The sequence below is a fragment of the Agelaius phoeniceus genome, chromosome 29, assembly GCF_051311805.1.
Source record: "Agelaius phoeniceus isolate bAgePho1 chromosome 29, bAgePho1.hap1, whole genome shotgun sequence".
NCBI lineage: Eukaryota > Metazoa > Chordata > Aves > Passeriformes > Icteridae > Agelaius > Agelaius phoeniceus.
The window spans coordinates 661,887-682,103 of NC_135293.1; the positions used below are offsets into that span (position 1 = coordinate 661,887).

Sequence of the window (20,217 nt, forward strand, 5' to 3'; positions counted from 1 at the left end):
GCCGTGTCTGCGGGGAGCGAGGGTGGGGAGGGGGCCGGGGCGTTGCTGCGGCTCCGGGGGCCCCTTTGAAGCGGGGCGGGCCATTGAAAGGCAGCGGGACCCCGGGGGCCGCCAGCGGGGGGGCGGCCACGACCCCTTTCTCTGCCCGGGCCCGCGCGGGGGTGCGGCCCCACACGGGCTCGGTGCCCCCCGGGGCGGACGGGGCTCCGCGGCGAGTCCGCCCTGCGGGCTCCGGGCTGCCGGGGCTGCCGGGGCTGCCGGGGCTGCCGGGGCTGCCGGGGCTGCCGAGATCCGGGCCGGGGACTCCGGGCTGCCGTGACTTTTTAGGGTGCCCGCGCCGGGGGCTCTGGGGTGCCCGTGACCTCCGGGGTGCCCACGCCGGGGGCAGCAGCGAGCGGGATAACAGCGGCTGCGGGGTGCCGGGGTGCCCCTGCCCGGGCAGCGCGGTGCCGGTGCTGGTGCCGGTGCCGGTGCCGGTGCCGGTGCCGGGCTGGCAGCCCCGTGGGAGCGGCCCCGTGGGAAGGCGCCCGCGGGTCCCGGGCGCAGGAAGCCGCCGGCCCGGGGCTCTCAATGGCCGGAAGGCGGCGGCGGGACCCCCGGTCCTGGCCCGGGACCGGCCCCGGCGACACTTCCCCTTCCCGGGTCAGCGGCCGCTTCCCCCTCCCGCCCCCCTGCCCCGGTACGAGCGGCCGGCGAGGTCCGGGGAGCCCCGCACGTGCCCCGGGACCGGGGGTCGGGGGGGGGGGGGGGGGTCCGGGGGGTCCGGGGCTGCCGGTACCGGTGGGCACGTGCGGGGGGGCGGGGCCGGGCGGGGGCGGGGCCGGGGCGGGGCCGCGGAGCCGATTAAGCGGCGGGAGCCGGGGCGGCCGCAGCGCGATCGCATCGTCCCCGCGGGGCAGCACCGGACACCGGGCACGGGACACCGGACACTGAACACCGGACACTGAGCACCGGACACTGAACACCGGACACCGGCTGTCGGCACTGGGCACCGAGCACCGGGCACACGGTACCGCCACCGGACAACGGGCACCGGGCACAACCACTGGCACCGGACACCGGGCACCGGCACCGATACAGACTCAGACCCCGGCTCCGGCTCCTGCGCGCCCGGCGCGGCCCGGTCCGGTGAGTGCCCGCGGCGGGGCGGGACCGACCCCGGAGCGGTTCGGGTTTGCGGGTCCGTGTCCCCCCCGCCACCCCCGGGCGCTGGGACAGCGCTGTCCCCAAGTGCCCTTTCCCCCGGAGAGGACCGTCCTTGTTCCCACGTCTCCTGTGCCACCCCGGGGTGCAGGGACCGCCTCTGTCCCCGTGTCCCCTCTGCCACCCCGGGCAGTCCTGGTCGCGATGTCCCCTGGGACAGCTCTGGGAGTGGGAACAGCGCTGGTCCCCACGTCCCCTGCCCCATCTGTCACCCCAGGGCGTAGGGACCGCCCCTGTCACCAAATTCTCTGCATGCCTGGGAGCTGGGACAGCCTCTGTCCCTACGTCCCCTGCACGCTCTGACACCCTCAGCAGCAGGGACACCCCTGCTGTCCCCTGTGCGCCACCCCAGGGTGCGGGGTTGTCCCCACGTCACCTGGACGCGACCTCTGTCACCCCCAGGGATCGAGGGAAGACACAATTCCCCCCACAGTGTCCCCTGCACCCCCAGCCCCCCGGCGTGCAGGGACACCCTCGTCCCCTGGGAGCATCCCTGATCCCCGCTGTGCCACCCCCAGCGAGGTGACACCAGGACGGTCCCTGCCTGCCCCGAGCAGGACCGTGCCCCCCCCCGGGCCCTCTGGGGCGAGGCTGCGCCCCCCAAACCGCCCCTGGCCCCGACCCGGGTGGGAAGGGGCCGCAGTGACCGTCCCAGCGCCACCACCACCCCGCAGGGCAGGGAGCCAAGGTCCCCACGGGCGGCAGAGCCACGTCCCAGCAGGGCGGAGGGCCCGGGGAGGGCCGGGGGGGTGGCCCGGCGTGCTGACACCCATTTCCTGCCATTGCAGCTCCAGGAACAATGGCAGAGCCATTCCTCGTGGAGAGCCCCAACGTCACCTACAGCAAGGACTTCATCGAGGCCAAGTACACCTACAGCACCGTGCACGTCTGCAAGGAGAACGGCGTCACCAAGGTGGGCAGGGGCTCCGGGGGGGTCGGGGGGGCTCCGCTCGTCCCCGCTGTCCCCAGCTGTGCCCTCTCTCTGTCCCCAGGTGCGGCCGTGCTCCACCCGCTTCACCTTCCGCACCGGCCGGCAGGTGCCGCGCCTGGGGGTGATGCTGGTGGGCTGGGGGGGCAACAACGGCACCACGGTGACAGCGGCCGTGCTGGCCAACAGGCTGGGGCTCTCCTGGATGACCAAGACGGGCCGCAAGGTGGGTGTCCCCAGCAAGGTGGGTGTCCCCAGCCAGGTGGGTGTCCCCAGAGTGACCTCAGTGGCATGGGAGTCCTCAATGTGACCCCAGCGATGTGGGTGTCCTCAGTGTGACCCCTGCACCCACATCCCTGGGGTGTCCTCAGTGTGACCCCTGCAAGGGCCACGTCCCTGGGGTGTCCCCAGAAGGACCCCAGTGATGTCCTGGGACCTGGGGTCATCCCACAGGGCTGGGGACACCCAGCTCAGCTGCCCTGGTGTCCCGCACCCCAATCCCCTCCCTGCCCCTGCAGAGGGGCTCTGCAGCCCCAGCCCCACTCTGGGGGTGCAGGGACCCCTCTGCCCCCCAGGCCTCATCCCTGCCTGTCCCATCCCAGACAGCCAACTACTACGGCTCCCTGCTGCAAGCCTCCACCGTGTGCCTGGGCACCGGCCCCTCGGGTGATGTCTACGTGCCCTTCCGGGACCTGCTGCCCATGGTGCACCCCAACGACATCGTCTTCGACGGTAGGTGGGGCACGGGGGGGCCCCCCGGCGGCGCGGGGCGCCCCGAGCGCCTGGGTCACCCCGTGTCCCCCAGGCTGGGACATCTCCTCGCTGAACCTGGCCGAGGCCATGCGGCGGGCGGAGGTGCTGGAGTGGCCGCTGCAGGAGCAGCTCTGGCCGCACATGGAGAAGATGAAGCCCCGTCCCTCCATCTACATCCCCGAGTTCATCGCCGCCAACCAGGAGGAGCGGGCGGACAACGTCCTGCGCGGCCCCATGGCCCAGCAGGTCCGGCCGGGCGGGGCAGGGGAGGGGACAAGGGACACGGGGGAGGGGACAAGGGACACGGGTCCTGACGCGTCCCCCACCCCGCCTCGGCCGTGCCCAGGTGGAGCAGATCCGCAGGGACATCCGAGACTTCAAGGAGAGCAGCGGCGTGGACAAAGTCATCGTCCTGTGGACGGCCAACACGGAGAGGTTCTGTGACATCGTGCCGGGGCTCAACGACACCGCCGACAACCTGCTGAGGGCCATCGAGGTCAGGGGGCGGCCGGGGAGGGTGGCACCGTGGGGAGGGGGACACCGTGGGGATGGTGACACTCTCGGGAGGGTGACTCTGTGGGGATGGTGACACTGTGGGGATGGTGACACTCTTGGGAGGGTGACTCTGTGGGGATGGTGACACTCTTGGGAGGGTGACACTCTTGGGAGGGTGACACCGTTGGGATGGTGACACTCTCGGGATGGTGACACCGTGGGGATGGTGACACCGTTGGGATGGTGACACTCTCGGGATGGTGACGGCGCCCTGAGCCGCCCCGTGTCCCCGCAGCGAGGCCTGGAGGTGTCGCCGTCCACGCTGTTCGCCGTTGCCAGCATCCTGGAGGGCTGTGCCTACATCAACGGCTCCCCCCAGAACACCTTCGTGCCCGGGGCTGTGGAATTGGCCGCCCAGCGCCGCGTCTTCATCGGCGGCGACGACTTCAAGTCGGGGCAGACCAAGCTCAAGTCGGTGCTGGTGGATTTCCTGGTGGGCGCCGGGCTCAAGGTAGGTGGGGGCTCAATGGGGGCCCGTCCCCACCTGCAGGGGACAGGGGGTGACCTCCCCGCGTGCCCCCTGCCCAGACCAAGTCCATCGTGAGCTACAACCACCTGGGGAACAACGATGGGAAGAACCTGTCGGCGCCGCAGCAGTTCCGCTCCAAGGAGATCTCCAAGAGCAACGTGGTGGACGACACGGTCCAGGCCAACCCCGTCCTCTACGGCCCCCAGGACAAGCCCGACCACTGCGTGAGTGGGGGGCCCCGGGGGGGTCACACGCACACCCGGGGTGGCAGCGGGGCTGACGGGGCCGTGGCTTTGGCAGGTGGTGATCAAGTACGTGCCCTACGTGGGGGACAGCAAGCGGGCGCTGGATGAGTACACGTCCGAGATCATGATGGGCGGCACCAACACCATCGTCATCCACAACACCTGCGAGGTGCGTGCAGGCCCCCGCGGCGTCCCCGCGGCGTCCCCGGGGCGTCCCCTCGGTGCCACGGCGGCCGCTGACCCCTGGCTGCCCGCAGGACTCGCTGCTGGCCAGCCCCATCATCCTGGACCTGGCCATCCTGACGGAGCTGTGCCAGCGCATCTCCTTCTGCACCGAGGCCGACCCCGAGTTCCAGGGCTTCCACAGCGTCCTGTCCATCCTCGCCTTCCTCTGCAAGGCCCCGCTGGTGCCCGAGGGCTCCCCCGTGGTCAACGCTCTGTTCCGCCAGCGCAGCTGCATCGAGAACATCCTGAGGTACCCGGGGGCCACCGAGTGCCGCCAGCCCCGTGCCTGCAGGGGCACCCACAGGGTGCAGGGGCTCCCAGGGTGGGGTACCCAGCGTGCCGGGGGGGTCCCAGTGCCCACCGGGGGGTGTCCAGATCCGGGGGGTGCTGGAGGCCAAGGCCTGGGGTGCCTGGGGCTGGGGGTGGCTCCCAGTGGCACCAGTGGGTTCCAGTAGGTGCTGGTGACAGTCCCAGTGCCCAGAGGCCCTGGAGATGCCCAGCACCAAGGTCCCAGCTCAGGTGGGTCCCCATTTCCCAGTCACGGGGTGCCCAAGGGGAGCAAGGTCCCGGTGCCGAGGGTGTCCCAGCACACAGACCCTGGCACCCAGCGGGTCCCTGATGCCCCAGGGGATGCCCAAAACCAGAGGATCCCAGTAACCAAACCTTGGGGCTCCCAGTGCCTGGGGCTGCCCAACTCCAGTGGGTGCCAAATCCCACAGGTCTGAGCACCAGTGGGGTCCCTGCTCCCATTCCTGCTGCTCCCAGTGCCCAACACCTGGAGGGGCCACACTCTGGTGTCACCCAGTTCCCAAAGCTCATCACCCAGTGCCTGAACACCCATCCCAAACCCCCAGTGCCTGAACACCCATCCCAACACCCCCAGTGCCTGAACACCCATTCCAACACCCCCAGTGCCTGAACACCCATCCCAAACCCCCCACACCCATCTCCCCATGTCCCCCATCCCTCCCGTTCCCATCTCCCCATGTCCCCCATCCCTCCAAGCCCCCTCCCCGTGTCCCCCATCCCTCCCGTTCCCATCTCCCCATGTCCCCCCACCCCTGCCCAGCCCCGTGCCACCCCCCCATGCCCGTGGGTGCCCCCCTGACCCTCTGTGTGCCCGCAGGGCCTGCCTGGGGCTGCCCCCCCAGAACCACATGCAGCTGGAGCACAAGATGCAGCGGCCGAGCCCCAAGCGCGCCTGTCCCGGGGGGGCCGCGTGCCCCCTGGTGCCCAAGAAGAGCCCCCCGGTGCCCACCCAGCTCAACGGGCACCCCCCCTGCGCCCCCCGGGCGCCCCGCGCCCCCCTGCACATCGACGGCGCCGACTGACCCCAAATGGGGCTGGGCGGGGGGTGGGGGGCACGGGGTGGGCTTGGGGGGGGCGGTTCCCCCCCCCTCACCCCAATTGGGGATGGGGACTCCAAACTGTGAAGCTTCGCACCCACCAATAAACCCCGAGCGCACCGGGACACCCCCGCTCGGCTTCGGGGTCTCTTCCCTTGGGTTTTGGGGTCCCTCGCTTGGTTTTGGGGTCTCATCTGGTATTTGGGGTCCCCCTGGTGGCTCCGTGGAACCTCACCTCGTTTTGGAGTCCCTCACTCGGTTTTGGGGTCTCTTCACTTGGGTTTTGGAGTCCCTCACTTGGTTTTTGGGGTCTCATCTGGTCTTGGGGTCCTCCTTGGAACCTTAGCCGGTTTTGGGGTCCCTTTATTTGGTTCTTGGGGTCCCCCCTCTCCTTGTTCCTCTTCGTCTGGTTTTGGGGTCCCTTCACCCGGTTTTGGGGTCCCCCCCACCCCCAGTGAGACCCAAACATCGCCGCCTTCTGAAAAAAAATCAAATTACATTTATTGATGCGGGGGGGGGGGGTGTTGGGGGGGGGGTCGTGGATTTTTTTTTTTTGTCATTTTAGGGCTTTTTTTTTTTTTGTTCTTTTTTTGCTCTTTTTGTATTTTTTCTTTTTTTTGTTTTTTTTTTTTTTTTTTGTTCTTTTTTTTTTGGGGGGGGGTTGTTCCCCCATTTTGTTTTGATAAGCAATGGGGGGGGGGGGGCGATCTACAGGTTTAGAAATGAGGGGGGGGTCCCTACACAGAACAGAACTACGCCTATGGGGGGGGAGGGTCACCCCACTTTTGGGGGGGACACGAGGGGGGCTGTACAGGGGGGGGGGGGGGTCCGGGTGTGCAGCGGCATTTTGGGGGGGGGGGGGGCTCTTGAGGAGGGTAAAGGGGAGGGGGGGGGGGGGCTTTGAGGTCCTTTCTGTTATAAAAGAGGAAAAAATCAGAAAAAAATAAAACAACGAAAAAATAAAACCCGAAAAAATAAAACCAAACACCAAAAAAAAAAAAAAAAAAAAAAAATTAAAAAATTCCTTCATATGGAAGTGGTCCCTGGGGGGGGCAGCGGGGGGGGGGGCCCCGGTCTGGTGCTCGGGGGGGGCCGGGGGTCACAGTGCTGGCTGAGCACACAGACTGGGGGGGGGCGCTGGGGCTGGGGGGGCTGCTCTGCACTGGGGGGGCTGCGCCATTGGGGGGGCACGGCCTGGACCCCCCCCACTCCTTCCCCCTCCCCCAGCACAGCCGGGATTTGGGGGGGGTCGGGGCTGCACCCACACTGGGGGGGCTGTGCTGGGTCTGCCCCCCCCCCCCCCCTCTTCCCCCTCCAGGACTCGGGGGGGGACACTGGGAGAACTGGGAGGGGGGGGGGGGCACAGCTCAGGGAACCCCCCCAGATGCCCCAAATTGGGGGGGGGGGATTGGCGCCACCTGCCATGGAGGGGGGGGGGGGGGCACAATGCCACGGAGGCCCCCCCCAAAAAAAATCCCAAAAAATCCCCCTTGCTACGTGGGGGGGGGGGGCAAAACACCTCAAAAATGCCCCTCCAGCCCCCCCCCCCCCCCCTTCAGCACCGACCCCGCCCTGGGGAGGGGGGGGGGCTGCGGTTGGGAATGTGTGGGGGGGGGTCCCCAGTGCCGGGGGGGGCATAAATGGGGTCCCAGCATTTTGGGGGGGGCTCCCAGTGCTGGGGGGGGGCCATAAATGGGGTCCCAGCAATTTGGGGGGTCCCCAGTGCTGAGGGGGCCATAAATGGGGGTCCCAGCATTTTGGGGGGTTCCCAGTGCTGGGGGGGAGGCCATAAATGGGGGTCCCAGCATTTTGGGGGGGGTCAACCCCAGTGCTGGGAGCGCTCCCAGTTTGGGGAGGGGGGGGAAGGACTGGAAAAGGAGGCTCCCAGTGCTGGAAAACAGAGGGGGGGGGGGGGGTCCCAGTGCTAGGGGGGGGGGTGGGCAGCAAATAAGTCACGTGACTTATTTCTAATCATCGTTATTATTTCTTTCTTTTTTTTTTTTTTCCTGTTCGTTTTTAGTGTTCGTTTGGGAAAAAAAAAAAAAAAAAAGAAAAAAAAATTAAAAAAAAAGCAAAAAATAAAAAAAAAATTAAAAAAAAGGAGGGGGCGGAACTGGGCGGAGGAAGAGGAGGGAGGGGGGCGCTGAAAGGGGGGGGTTTGGGGGGGGTTTGGGCGTGACGGGGCGGGGCGGGGCGGGGGGGGGGCTCTGATCATTAGATCATTAAAATCAATGAATTTTTTCGTTTCGTTTTTGTGTTTTGTTTTCGGTGGTGGGTGAGGGCGGTCTGGCTGTCGGCGGCCTCGGCTCACACGGGGGCTCACACGCTCATTGTCATGCTGGGCGAGTACTACAGAGAGAGCGGAGACACCACAGCGTTATCAGCGGGGCCGGGGGGGGGGGGGGGCCCGGGTGATGGGGGGGGGGCACACACACCGCCCCCCCCCCCCAGCGCCGCCCTCCTCATCCTCACACCTCGCTCGGCCAAGGCGCCCCCCCCGCTGCCGCTGTCGCCGCTGCCGGTGGTGGTGCTGATGATGATGATGATGCCGGTGGTGGCGGTGGTGGCGGTGGGGGTGACACCATCTGGGGGGGTCGCCAGTGCTGGGCTTTGCTCGCTGACCCCCCCCGTCCCCGGCCGCGCCCCCCACGGGCCCCCCGCCCTCTCCTCCTGCCCCCCCGGGGGTGCGCGGGGGTCCCCGCCGGGTCCCTTACGCTGTCGCTTTGGAAGGGATTTAGGAAATTGCTGCTCAGCTCGGCGTCGTCACGAGGGGTCCCGGGGGGGTTGCTCAGGGCCCCCAAATTACTGGGGGAGCTCTGGAGGGAGGGAGGGGGGACAAGAGTTAGTGGGGCTGGGGGTATGGGGGTGCTGGGGGGGATTAATGGGGTGACAGGAGATGGGGGGGGTGTCAGCACATGGGGGAACCCAAATAAATGGGGTCCCAAAAAATGGGGTGGTCCCAGTATATGGTGAGGGGCAATAAAGGGGGTTCCAGTAAATTGTGGGGGGCAATAAATGGGGTCCCAAAAAATGGGGTCCCAAAAAAATGGGGTGGTCCTGGTATATGGTGAGGGGAAATAAATGGGGTTCCAGTAAATTGTCGGGAGCAATAAATGGGGTCCCAAAAAATGGGGTCCCAAAAAGTGGGGGAGCCCAAATAAATGGGGTCCCCATAAATGGGGTGGTCCCATAACATGGGGGAACCCAAATAAATGGGGTCACAGTAAATGGTGGGGGGCAATAAATGGGGTCCCAGAAAATGGGGTGGTCCCAGTACATGGTGGGGGCAATAAATGGGGTCCCAAAAAATGGGGTGGTCCCAGTATATGGTGAGGGGAAATAAATGGGGTTCCAGTAAATTGTCGGGGGCAATAAATGGGGTTCCAAAAAAATGGGGTCCCAAAAAATGGGGTGGTCCCAGTATATGGTGAGGGGCAATAAATGGGGTTCCAGTAAATTGTGGGGGGCAATAAATGGAGTTCCAAAAAATGGGGTCCCAAAAAAATGGGGTGGTCCCAGTATATGGTGAGGGGAAATAAATGGGGTTCCAGTAAATTGTCGGGGGCAATAAATGGGGTTCCAAAAAAATGGGGTGGTCCCAGTATATGGTGGGGGCAATAAATGGGGTCCCAATAAATGGGGTCCCAGAAAATGGGGTGGTCCCAGTACACGGTGAGGGGGAAATAAATGGGGTCCCAGTAAATTGTAGGGGGCAATAAATGGGGTCCCAAAAAATGGGGTGGTCCCAGTATATATGGTGGGGGCAATAAATGGGGTCCCAGTAAATTGTGGGGGGCAATAAATGGGGTCCCAAAAAATGGGGTCCCAAAAAATGGGGTGGTCCCAGTATATGGGGGAGCCCAAATAAATGGGATCCCAAAAAATGGGGTGGTCCCATAACATGGGGGAACCCAAATCAATGGGGTCACAGTAAATGGTGGGGGGCAATAAATGGGGTCCCATAACATGGGGGAACCCAAATAAATGGGGTGGTCCCAATGAATGAGGGACCACGGCTTCCCCAGCACATTTACCCCCAGTAAATGGGGTACCAATAAATGGGGGGGGTTCCCAGAATATGGGGGAGTCCCAAAAACGGGATCCCAATAGATGTGGGGGGCTCCCAGTGCATTTACTGGGGGTCCCAGAGCATGGGGGGGATCCCAGCACATTGGAGATTCCCAATAAACGGAGGGCCCAGAACATGGGGGACCCCAATAAATGGGGTGCAGCACCGTGGGGGTCCCAGGGTCCCCAGCTCACCTTTGGCAGCCCATCCATGTCCCCGGAGCCTGCCAGGGTGACAGTGGGGCATTAGTGACCCCCCAATCCACGTGTGTCCCCAAATTTGAGTGTCCCTAACCCACGTGTGTCCCCCAAACTGTGTCCCCCACCCTCCATAATCCACGTGTCCTTCCCAAACCGTGTGTGTCCCTCAATCCAGTCCATCTGTGTCCCCAAATCTGTGTGTGTGCCCCCAAATCTGTGTCCATGTCCCCAAATCCCTGTGTGTGTCCCCTCAATCTGTGTGTTTGACCCCAAATCCCTGTTTGTGTCCCTAAATCTGTGTCCATGTCCCCAAATCCCCGTTTGTGTCCCCAAATCCGTGTACATATCCCCAAATCTGTGTGTGTATCCTCAAGTCCCTGTTTGTGTCCCCAAATCTGTGTCCACAAATCCCTGTGTGTGACTCCAAATTTGTGTGTGTCCCCAAACCTGTGTCCATGTCCCCAAATCCCCGTTTGTGTCCCCAAAGCTGTGTCCATGTCCCCAAATCTGTGTCCATGTCCCCAAATCCGTGTCCATGTCCCCAAATCCCTGTTTGTGTCCCCAAATCCCTGTCCATGTCCCCAAATCCGTGTCCATGTCCCCAAACCTATGTCCATGTCCCCAAATCTGTGTCCATGTCCCCAAATCCGTGCCTGTCCCCTCAATCCATTCCCCCTCCCACCCCCTCCTACTGCACGAGCCCATCCAGCCTCAGAGGGAGCCCCAGTCCCGCAGGATTTGGGATTTTGGGGTCCCTGCTGTCCCCAGGGCTGTCACCCACCTAAGGACCCGTTCATGTGGTGCGGCTCCATGGCGCTCATCCCGCCCAGGGGCCCCTCGGCTCCGGGCCCCATGGGGAACTGCAAGGGAAAAGGGGGGGCTGAGGGGTGCTGGGGGACCCCCGGCCCTGTCCCCGGCCCTGTCCCCTCCCCTGTCCCCGGCCCCGTGTCCCCTCCCCTGTCCCCTCCCCTGTCCCCTCCCCTGTGGCTCACGTTGGGCCGGCTCCCCGCGGGTCCCATGGGGTTCATCATGGTGTACATGTTCTCGCTGGAGTTGGTGGAGTCTGGGGGGGACAGCACACGTGGGGGGGTGAATGTGGCACCCCAAATCATAGTCACACCCCAAAAATCCCACTTATAGCCCCAAATCACAATCACACCCCTCAAATCCCACTTATAGCCCCAAATCACAATCACAGCCCCAATCCTACTCACACACCCAAAAATCCCACTCACACCCCCCAAATCCCACTCACACCCCCCAAATCACAATCACACCCCTCAAATCCCACTCACACCCCCCAAATCCCACTCACACCCCCCAAATCCCACTCACACCCCCCAAATCACAATCACCCCCCTCAAATCCCACTCACATCCCCCAAACCCCACTCACTCACACCCCCCAAATCACAATCACACACCCCTCAAATCCCACTCACACCCCCAAATCCCACTTATAGCCCCAAATCCCACTCACACCCCCCAAATCACAATAACCCCCCCTCAAATCCCACTCACCCACCCAAAAATCCCACTTACAGCCCCAAATCCCACTCACTGCCCCAAATCCCCTCACTCACCTCCGGGGCTGGGCAGGATGGGGGTACCAGGGGGGCCACCACCCCCAGGAGGGCCCTGGAAGGGAAAAGGAAAAAAGGAAAAAAAGGGGGGGGTGGGTTTTGGGGGGGGTCACAGGGTCACTGCAGCCCCCCCGTCCCCAGCAGCGCACCCCAATACTCACCACATAATTCCCAGGGGATGAGGAGGAGTAGGCAATCTGGGGGGGGACAAAGGGGACTCAGCACGGGGGGGACATGGGGGCAGCACCCCCATAGGACCCCCTTCCCCAAAATCCCCAAATCCCCAAACTTACGGAGTTGGCGTTGGGGTTGGGCCAGGGCCCGCGGCCACCGGGACCCCTGGGAAGGCAATGGGGTCAGTGAGGGGGGGTCCTGCCGGTCCCGAGGCTCCCCCCACGCTGGGGGGGCTACGGGGGGGGGCACGGGGCTCTTACATGTTCATGGTGGGCATTCCAGGGCCAGCCAGAGAGCTGGGGGGGGGGCGCATCCCGCTGCCATAGCTCTGCAGGACAGGGGGGTCAGCGGGGCTGGGACACCCCCAGCACTGCCCCCATCCCCGCTGTGACCTCCATCCCTGTGCCCAAAAGGCATCCCCGAACCTATATCCCCACTGCATGTCCCTGTTATCCCCATCCCTGAATTCCCATCCCCGTCCCTATATCGCCATTGCCTGTCCCTGTTATCCCCATCCCTGAATTCCCATCCCCGTCCCTATATCCCCATTCCCAGTCCCTGTTACCCCCATCCCTGTCCCCACCCATGTCCTTATTCTTGTTTCCCCGTCCCCATCCCTGAATTCCCATTCCCATCCCTTTATCCCATCCCCGTGTCCCCATTCCTGTCCCACTGTACCCATTCCAGTCCCCGTATCCTTGTCACCCTGTCCCTGTAACCACTTCCACCCTTGCATTGCTGACCCTGCCCTATCCCAGTACCCCAGTACCCCAGTATTCCATTATCCCAGTACCCCATCAACCCAGTATCCCACTATCCCATCATCCCATTATCCCATAATCCCAGTACCCCCCTATCCCAGTGCCCCCCTATCCCAGTACCCCATTATCCCAGTACCCCATTATTCCAGTGCCCCCTATCGCAGTGCCCCCCTATCCCAGTGCCCCCCATACCTGCGGCCCCATTATCCCAGTGCCCCCCTATCCCAGTACCCCATTATCCCAGTACCCCATTACCCCAGTCCCCCATTACCCCAGTGCCCCCTATCCCAGTGCCCCCCTATCCCAGTGCCCCATTATCCCAGTACCCCATTATTCCAGTGCCCCCTATCCCAGTCCCCCATTATCCCAGTCCCCCATTACCCCAGTCCCCCATTACCCCAGTGCCCCATTATCCCAGTCCCCCATTATCCCAGTACCCCATTATCCCAGTCCCCCATTACCCCAGTCCCCCATTATCCCAGTCCCCCATTACCCCAGTCCCCCATTATCCCAGTCCCCCATTACCCCAGTCCCCCATTACCCCAGTCCCCCATTACCCCAGTGCCCCCATTATCCCAGTCCCCCATTACCCCAGTCCCCCATTATTCCAGTGCCCCCTATCCCAGTGCCCCATTACCCCAGTCCCCCATTACCCCAGTCCCCCAGTCCCCCATTACCCCAGTCCCCCATTATCCCAGTACCCCATTATCCCAGTCCCCCATTACCCCAGTCCCCCATTATCCCAGTCCCCCATTACCCCAGTCCCCCATTACCCCAGTCCCCCATTATCCCAGTCCCCCATTACCCCAGTCCCCCATTACCCCAGTGCCCCCCATCCATACCTGCGGCCCCATGCCGGCCATGCCTCGGGGGGGGTTCATGCGCTGCATTGGGCCCCCCATGCCGGGATGCCCTGCACAGATGGGGGAGGGGGAGCCGTGAGACCCCCAGAGCCCCCCCGAACCCCCACTCTGGGCTGTGGGGGGGGGCTCAGGGACCCCAGGGGACCCCAGACTCACCCTGAGCCCGAGCAGCCGGGTCCATGGCGTTGGGCAGCAGCGGCTGGGAGCCAGGAACACCCACGGGGGGCTGCACAGAGGGGAGGGGAGGGGGCAACAGCAGGTCAGGGTGCTGGGGAGGGAGGGGCTGCACCCCTTTATTAGGGGAGGGGGCTGCACCCCTTTATTTGGGGAGGGGGTTCCCGGCAGTGACCGCCTCACCTGGTTGGGCATCCGGAGCGGGGGCCGGGGGCCGCCGGGGTAGCGGGGGGACATGAAAGGCTGCAAGAGAGAGAGGGGGGGGTTTGGGGGGTCAGCTGGGGCTGGGGGGGGGTCAGTGTCACCCTGGGGGGGCTGTGACCCATGGAGGGGGGCTGTGACCCATGGGGGGGGACTGTGACCCATGGGGGGGGCTGTGACCTCGGAGGGGGCGGTGGGGACATGGGGGGAGGCTGTGCCATGGTGGGGGTGTGACCCCGCCCTCCCCAAAACCCGCTCAGGACACACAGACACACACACGGACACACACAGGACACACAGACATACAGACACACAGGGCACACGGACACACGGGACACACAGACACACGAACATGCGGGACACACAGGACACACACACACACACAGACACACGGACACACGGACACACGGACACACGGTGGGGGCGGTACCTGGAAGAAGGCGGGGGGCACGGGACCCCCGGCCATGCCATCCCCGGGGGGCAGGTTCCCCATCACCGGGCTGGGCGCTGCCGCCGCGCTCTGCGGGCACAGACGGACAGACAGACAGACAGACACAGAGCTCAGAGCGGGCCGGGGGGGTCCCCAGCGCCCCCCGTGCAGCACCGAGCTCGGGGCCCCCGCAGCGGCCGGGGGCGGGGGGCGCGGGCCGGGCCGGGGGAGCTGTAAAGGGAAGGAATGCGGCGCTTTTCCGCTCCTCCGGCCCGGCCCCGGCGCCACAAATGGTTCCAATTTGGAGCAGGGAGGAGAAGGGGGGGACCCCGCGCTGCCCCCTCCGCCCGGGGGGCCCCGCGCCCCCCAAGGCACCGAGAGCCCGGCAGGGGTGGGGGTCCCCATGGGTGGGGGCTGCTGCTGCTTTGGGGACAGGGATGGCCGCGGTGACACCTGGGACACGGCTGGGACACCCAGGCTTGGTGGCACTGAGAGCCCAGGGACGCCCGGATGGGGTCTGTGCCCCATGGGGGGGGGATCCACGGGGGTCCCGGGGGGGGCCCAGGGCTGCGTCCCCTCCTGGGGACCCCCGGATGCAGCCACAGGGACAGGCTGGGGCTGCTGCTGTCCCCAGCTGCCATCCCCGGGGGTGACGGTGCTGTCCCCTCCGAGCAGGGACCAAACGGGGCCCCCCCGGCCCCCCCATCGCTCGGTGATGCAGAGCAGAGTTGCCATGGCAACAGGTGGGGGAGCTGCGGCTCCTCCTGCGGGCTCAAGGTCAGGAGGGAGGAAATTGGAGGGGGGGGGCACGTGGGGGGGGCACTTTGGGGGGGCTGCTCACCCCCGGGGGGACCCCAGACCCCGCTGTGGGGCAGCTGCTGCCAATACCCACCCCTAACAGCTGTGCACAGGCTGGGCCCCCCCAGTTCTATGGGGTCACCAGGATGCTCTGGGGGTCCCGACGTGCCTGGGGCGGGGTGGGGGGGGGGGTTGGTGGGAACACGAGGAGACCCCAGCTCCACCCTTGGGACCCCCCCAGTTCAGCCTGGCCGGGCACTGGGATGGGGCCGGGGCTGCGTGGGGCACCCCAGCGGCTGCGGGGGGGCCCCGGGGCTCCCCCCCAGCCCTGGCAGGCAGCAGTGCCATGGCAACGTGGCCTGACCCGCGCCGTGTCCCCGGCGTCACCGGCACCGCACCGGCAGCAGCCTCATTAATTCCAGCATGGAAATCAGCTCTGCGCAGCCACGGGGCCGGGGGCGGCGGGGGGGGGGGTCCTGCTGCAGCCCCCGCGGCGCCAGCGCAGCCTCACAGGGCCCACGGGAACCCACGGGAACCCACGGGAACCCCTGAGACCCCCCGAGACCCCACGGGAACCCACGGGAACCCCTGAGACCCCCCCGAGACCCCACGGGAACCCACGGGGACCCCTGAGACCCCACGGGAACCCACGGGAACCCACGGGAACCCACGGGAACCCCTGAGACCCCCCGAGACCCCACGGGAGCCCACGGGGGTCAGGGGATTCCTGGGGGGCAGGGGATGCCCGTGGGCCCTGCAGGGTCCTGAGCCCACAGAGTCCCCCCTGTGCCACCAGGGGTGTCCCCACAGGGACAGGGACCCCCCCAGGACCCTGGATCCTACAGAGGCATCCTACACGGAACAGCATCCCAAATCCTGTGGGGCTGTGGATCCCACAGTGTCCTGGATCATCCTACATCATCCTACATCACCCCACAGCCTCCTGCATCATCCCAGGGCCTCCTGCATCATCCCAGGGCCTCCTGCATCATCCCAGGGCCTCCTGCATCCTGTGGCATCCTCCACCCCAGAGCCCCGTGGGCTCCACAGAATCCCACAGCACTGTGGATCCCACAGAATGCTGCATCCTGTGGGGCTGTGGACCCTGCACCATCCTGCATCCCACAGCATCCTGGGGATCATGGATCCTGCATCCCACAGCATCCCACAGCATCCTGGGGATCATGGGTCCTGCATCCCACAGCACTGTGCACCCTGAAGCATCTTGGGGACCACTCCCCATCCCAGGGCACGGTGCCCCAGCACCCCCCGTGCCCCTCCCGTGGCTGCAGCCCTGGCAGGAGCGGGCACAGGGACCCAGGAGCACCGGGAACACCGGGAGCACCAGGAACACCACTGGGAACACCAGGAACACCGGGGCTGCTGCCTCTGTGGCAGTGACGAAAGCCCCAGAGCTGGCACTGGGAGGGAGCAGAGCTGTTCTGGAGGGGTCCCCTCAGTGTGGGGGGGCCCCACTGAGCCCCAGCCCCACAGTGACCCCCAGGAGCCCGGGTGGGGCCAGGGGAGCAGGGGACACCCCGGGCTGGGCACCCCCGGCTGGCACCGTGCCCATGGCGTGGGGGGAATGGGGGGGGGTCCCTGTCCCCTGGGTGGGGGGGGTGACAGTGGGGGGGGGGCACAGAGCCAGGCCCCCAGGGATTAACCCCCCCTCGCTGTGCCATGGGAAATGGGTCACCCAGAGATCGGGGCTGGCACTGCAGGAGCCCCGGGGCGGGGCGGGGGGGTCAGCGCACACGGAGCCCCCCCGGGCAGGCACTCACGTAGTCATGGAAGGCTTTGGCCTCGCTGGAATGCTCGCAGGTCTCGCGGCGGTCCGGGGCGGCGCAGTACAGATCCCAGAACACGCTGGGAAAACCAGAGCGGGCTTGGGATGGGTGGGGGGGCAGAGGGTGAGGACCCCCCCCCCCCCCCAATTTACACAGCCCTGACCCCTCCCAGCGAGCCCCACGTGAGCCCGGCCACGCTCCGGGCCGGGGGGGCCGCGGCCGTGTCCCCCCTCCCTCGGCGGGGGCCTCCCGGCTCCTCCGGCGCTGCTTTCCCCGCCTGTTTTCCCTGGAAACGGTCGCTACGGCCGGAGCCCAAATTCCTGGGACTTTACATCAGGCTGCAGCATCCCGGCATGGGGGGGGGGGTCCCCTGCCCGCGCCCCCCGCCCTGGGCTGGGACAGCGCGGGGGGGGGGGCCCTGCCTGTGTCTGGGTGCCCCCCCAGGATTGGGGGGTGCTGGCTGGGTGCCAGGTTAACCCCCAGCCCCCCCTCGCTGTGTGTGCCCCCCTCCCCAAATCACCCCCGGATCACCCGAGCCCCCCCCCCATCCCCACACCCTCCTCGGGGGGCTCTGCTGAGGCCCCCCCAGCGCGGGGGTCCAGCCCCGGGGCCGGGAGCCCCCCCCAAGCTCCACTCTTGGTGCCAAATTGGATCCATCTGGAGGAGCCGGGCAGGGGGGGCCGGCATGGGAGGGAAAGGGGGGGCCCCCAAATCGCTGATGGGAAAAGCAGAGGGACAGGTTTGTGTTCATGGGGTACGAGGGGATGTGGTGGCTGAATGGGGGGGGGGGGACAGATCCCAGACCCCCTCCCAGCCCCTCTGCCATGGGAATGGGGGGGTTCCCCCCCTTTCCAAGCCCCCCCAAAACCCAACTCACCACCACCAGGAGTGCAGGAAGCCGGGGGGCTCCCCCAGCGTGATGTTCTTCTCCCATCGGATCTGCGAGGGGGACATGGCCGGGGGGGTCAGCAGGGACGGGAGCGGCTCCAGGACCCCCCGTGGGTGGCGTGGGGGGGTCCGGGGGCGCTGCCCTCCCCCCTTTACCTCCGACAAGAAGGTCTGGGCGGATTTCTGGGCCCCCACGTGCAGCAGGTACTCGTAGACGTAGAGCGCCAGCCTGGGGGGACAGGACGGGGACAGGGACAGCGTCAGGGCCCTGCCACCGCCACGGTGACACCCGCACCCAAGGGACCCCGAGCGACACGGGGAACAGCCGGGATGGAGCCCCCTCCCCTCAATTAGTGCAGGTTAATGAAGGAGGTTCGATGTCACCGCCCTGCGAGGGACCCCAGCGGTGGCACCGGGTGACTCCCACCGGTGACACCGCACGGCAGCAGCGCTGGGGTGGCTCCAGGACAGGTGACACAACCCACACAGGATGTGGCTCGGGGCCCGGTGCCACCACGCGTGTCCCCGCTGGCACCCGCGGAACCCCGAGCAGGAACGGGACCCGCGGGGTCCCCACGGGGGTCTCAGCCCCGCTGGGCGCAGCCCCCGGCCCCAGCAGCTGCCCCGGGGGGACCGCGGTGGCCTCGGGCACGGGGACACAGCCGGGAACGGCGGGGCACGGAGCGGGGACCGGGGCTGGCAGCGGCCGCGGAGCATCGGCAGCCCCGGGGCCATTCGGGTCCCGCTGCCCCGGGGGATGGCACGGCCGGGGAGGGCTCCCGGTGCCCTCAGGGATGCTGCGGACCGGGCACATCCCGGCTCCCGGTAGCCCCGGTGCCATCGCGGTCACGGTGCCCCGGGGGATGGCACAGACCGGGGGCTCAGCCCCGGTCCCGGCGGGCACGGTGCGCTCGCGGTACCCTGGCGGAGGGCACGGAGCAGGGGGAGCAGCCGGGTCCCGGTGCCCCGGGGGATGGCGCGCTCGGGGAAGGGACATCCCGGCCGCCGGTGCCCCCGGGGATGCCGCAGACCGGGGAGATCAGCCCGGTGCTCCCGCAGCTCGCGGTGCCCCGGGATATGGCAATACCCGGGGGGCACATCCCGGCTCCCGTTAGCCCCGGCGTGATCGCGACTCCCGGTGCCCCGGGGGATGCCACGGACCCCGGCACATCGCAGCTCCCGGCGCCCCGGGGGATGTCACGGATCGGGGGGGATCATCCCGGGTCCCCGTGCCCCGGGAAGCCACGGACCGGGGGGATCATCCCGGTTGCCGGTACCCCGGGGAACGGCACAGATCGGGGGGAATCATCCGTGCTCCCGGTGCCCCGGGAGATAGCACGGACCGGGGGGGATCATCCCGACTCCCGGCGCCCCGGGGGATGCTACGGATCGGGGGGACCATCCCGGCTCCCGGTGCCGCGGGGGATGCCGCAGACCGGGGGGCTCATCCCGGCTCCCGGTGCCCGGCTGACCCCCGCCAGCTCCCGCTGCCCCGCGGCTGCCGGTGCTCCCCGGCGGGGCGGGGCCGGGGGGTCCGCCCGCCCCCCGAGCTCCCCCCGCTTTTCCCGATCTCTCTTCCCCCCCCCCCGTCCCTTCCCGCTCCGTCCCCGCTCCCCCGGCGCCCGCCCCGGCAAAAACTTCCGCGCCCCGGCCGTCCCCCGCCGCCGCCCGGCGCCGCACTCACTTCTCGCGGGCCTGGCCGTCCGAGGGCACGCCGGAGCCCTTGCCCTTGGCGTACATGGCGCGGCGGCGGCTGTCAGCGGCCCCGGGCCCGGCCCCGCGCGGCCCCCGCCGCCCCCGCCGCCCCCGCCGCCATCCCGGCCCGGCCCGGCCCGGCCCCGCCGGCTGCGGCCGCGCGCCCGAGGGGGAGCTTGAAACCGCCGCGCCCCCCCCGCGCGGCTGTTCCGGCAGCGCCGCCACCACCCCCCCCGCGCCGCGCGCCGCGCTTAAAGGGGCGATGGCGGCGGGGGGAGGCGGTGGGGACCGCGCCGAGGAGGGAGGGAGGGAGGGAGGGAGAGGGGCGGCGGCGGGGAGGGGGACACGGACACGGACACGGACACGGACACGGACACGGGGGGCGAGGGCAGTGGGCGAGGAGGGTCACGGGCACCGCGGAGTGGGCACAGCGGGCACAGGGGGGCGCGGATGGGGCTGGGTGGACGCGGAGCCGAGGGGGTGGACGCGGGGACGCGAGGGCGAGGAGTGGGCACGGACACGGGGGACGCAGGCGGGGGGGGGTGGGCATGGAGGGGCGAGGACACGAGGGGGGTCAGGGACACGAGGGGGGTGGGCATCCAGGGAGGGGGCACACGGGGCGTCAGGGACACGAGGGGGTGAGTTAAAGGGGCAGGGACACGAGGGGACACGGGCACAGTGGTCACGGAGGGACACGAGGGGGTGGGCGCGGACACGGAGGGTGCAGGGAGTGGACATGCGGCGGGGCGGACACGGACGCGAGGGGATGGGCACGGAGGGACACGGACAAGAAAGGGTGGGCACGGACATGAAGGGGTGGACATGGGAGGGGGGGCACAGGGGGACACGGGGGACACAGAGGGACACGGAT

At 67.2% G+C, this 20,217-nt stretch overlaps 2 protein-coding genes across 2 annotated transcripts; one reads left to right on the plus strand and one right to left on the minus strand.

Annotated features, from left to right (window-relative positions):
- The first annotated feature begins 860 nt into the window (after positions 1-860).
- On the plus strand, positions 861-5,856 carry ISYNA1 (inositol-3-phosphate synthase 1). The gene is made up of 11 exons (XM_054650226.2): positions 861-1,128; positions 1,992-2,116; positions 2,196-2,357; positions 2,734-2,863; positions 2,937-3,130; positions 3,231-3,380; positions 3,675-3,890; positions 3,968-4,132; positions 4,209-4,322; positions 4,411-4,628; positions 5,505-5,856. The coding sequence occupies exons 2-11, from the start codon at positions 2,003-2,005 to the stop codon at positions 5,707-5,709; spliced, it is 1,668 nt and encodes a 555-aa protein (XP_054506201.1). The 5' UTR covers positions 861-1,128; positions 1,992-2,002; the 3' UTR covers positions 5,710-5,856.
- A 1,955-nt stretch (positions 5,857-7,811) lies between these two features.
- On the minus strand, positions 7,812-19,494 carry SSBP4 (single stranded DNA binding protein 4). Its single transcript, XM_054650054.2, has 17 exons — positions 19,336-19,494; positions 17,808-17,880; positions 17,641-17,702; positions 16,758-16,842; positions 14,179-14,268; positions 13,731-13,790; positions 13,530-13,599; positions 13,353-13,423; positions 12,010-12,077; positions 11,869-11,914; positions 11,737-11,772; positions 11,576-11,630; positions 10,986-11,056; positions 10,775-10,853; positions 9,988-10,016; positions 8,439-8,540; positions 7,812-8,073 (listed from the first exon to the last, which is right to left on the minus strand). The coding sequence occupies exons 1-17, from the start codon at positions 19,389-19,391 to the stop codon at positions 8,044-8,046; spliced, it is 1,083 nt and encodes a 360-aa protein (XP_054506029.1). The 5' UTR covers positions 19,392-19,494; the 3' UTR covers positions 7,812-8,043.
- Between the last annotated feature and the right edge of the window lie 723 nt (positions 19,495-20,217).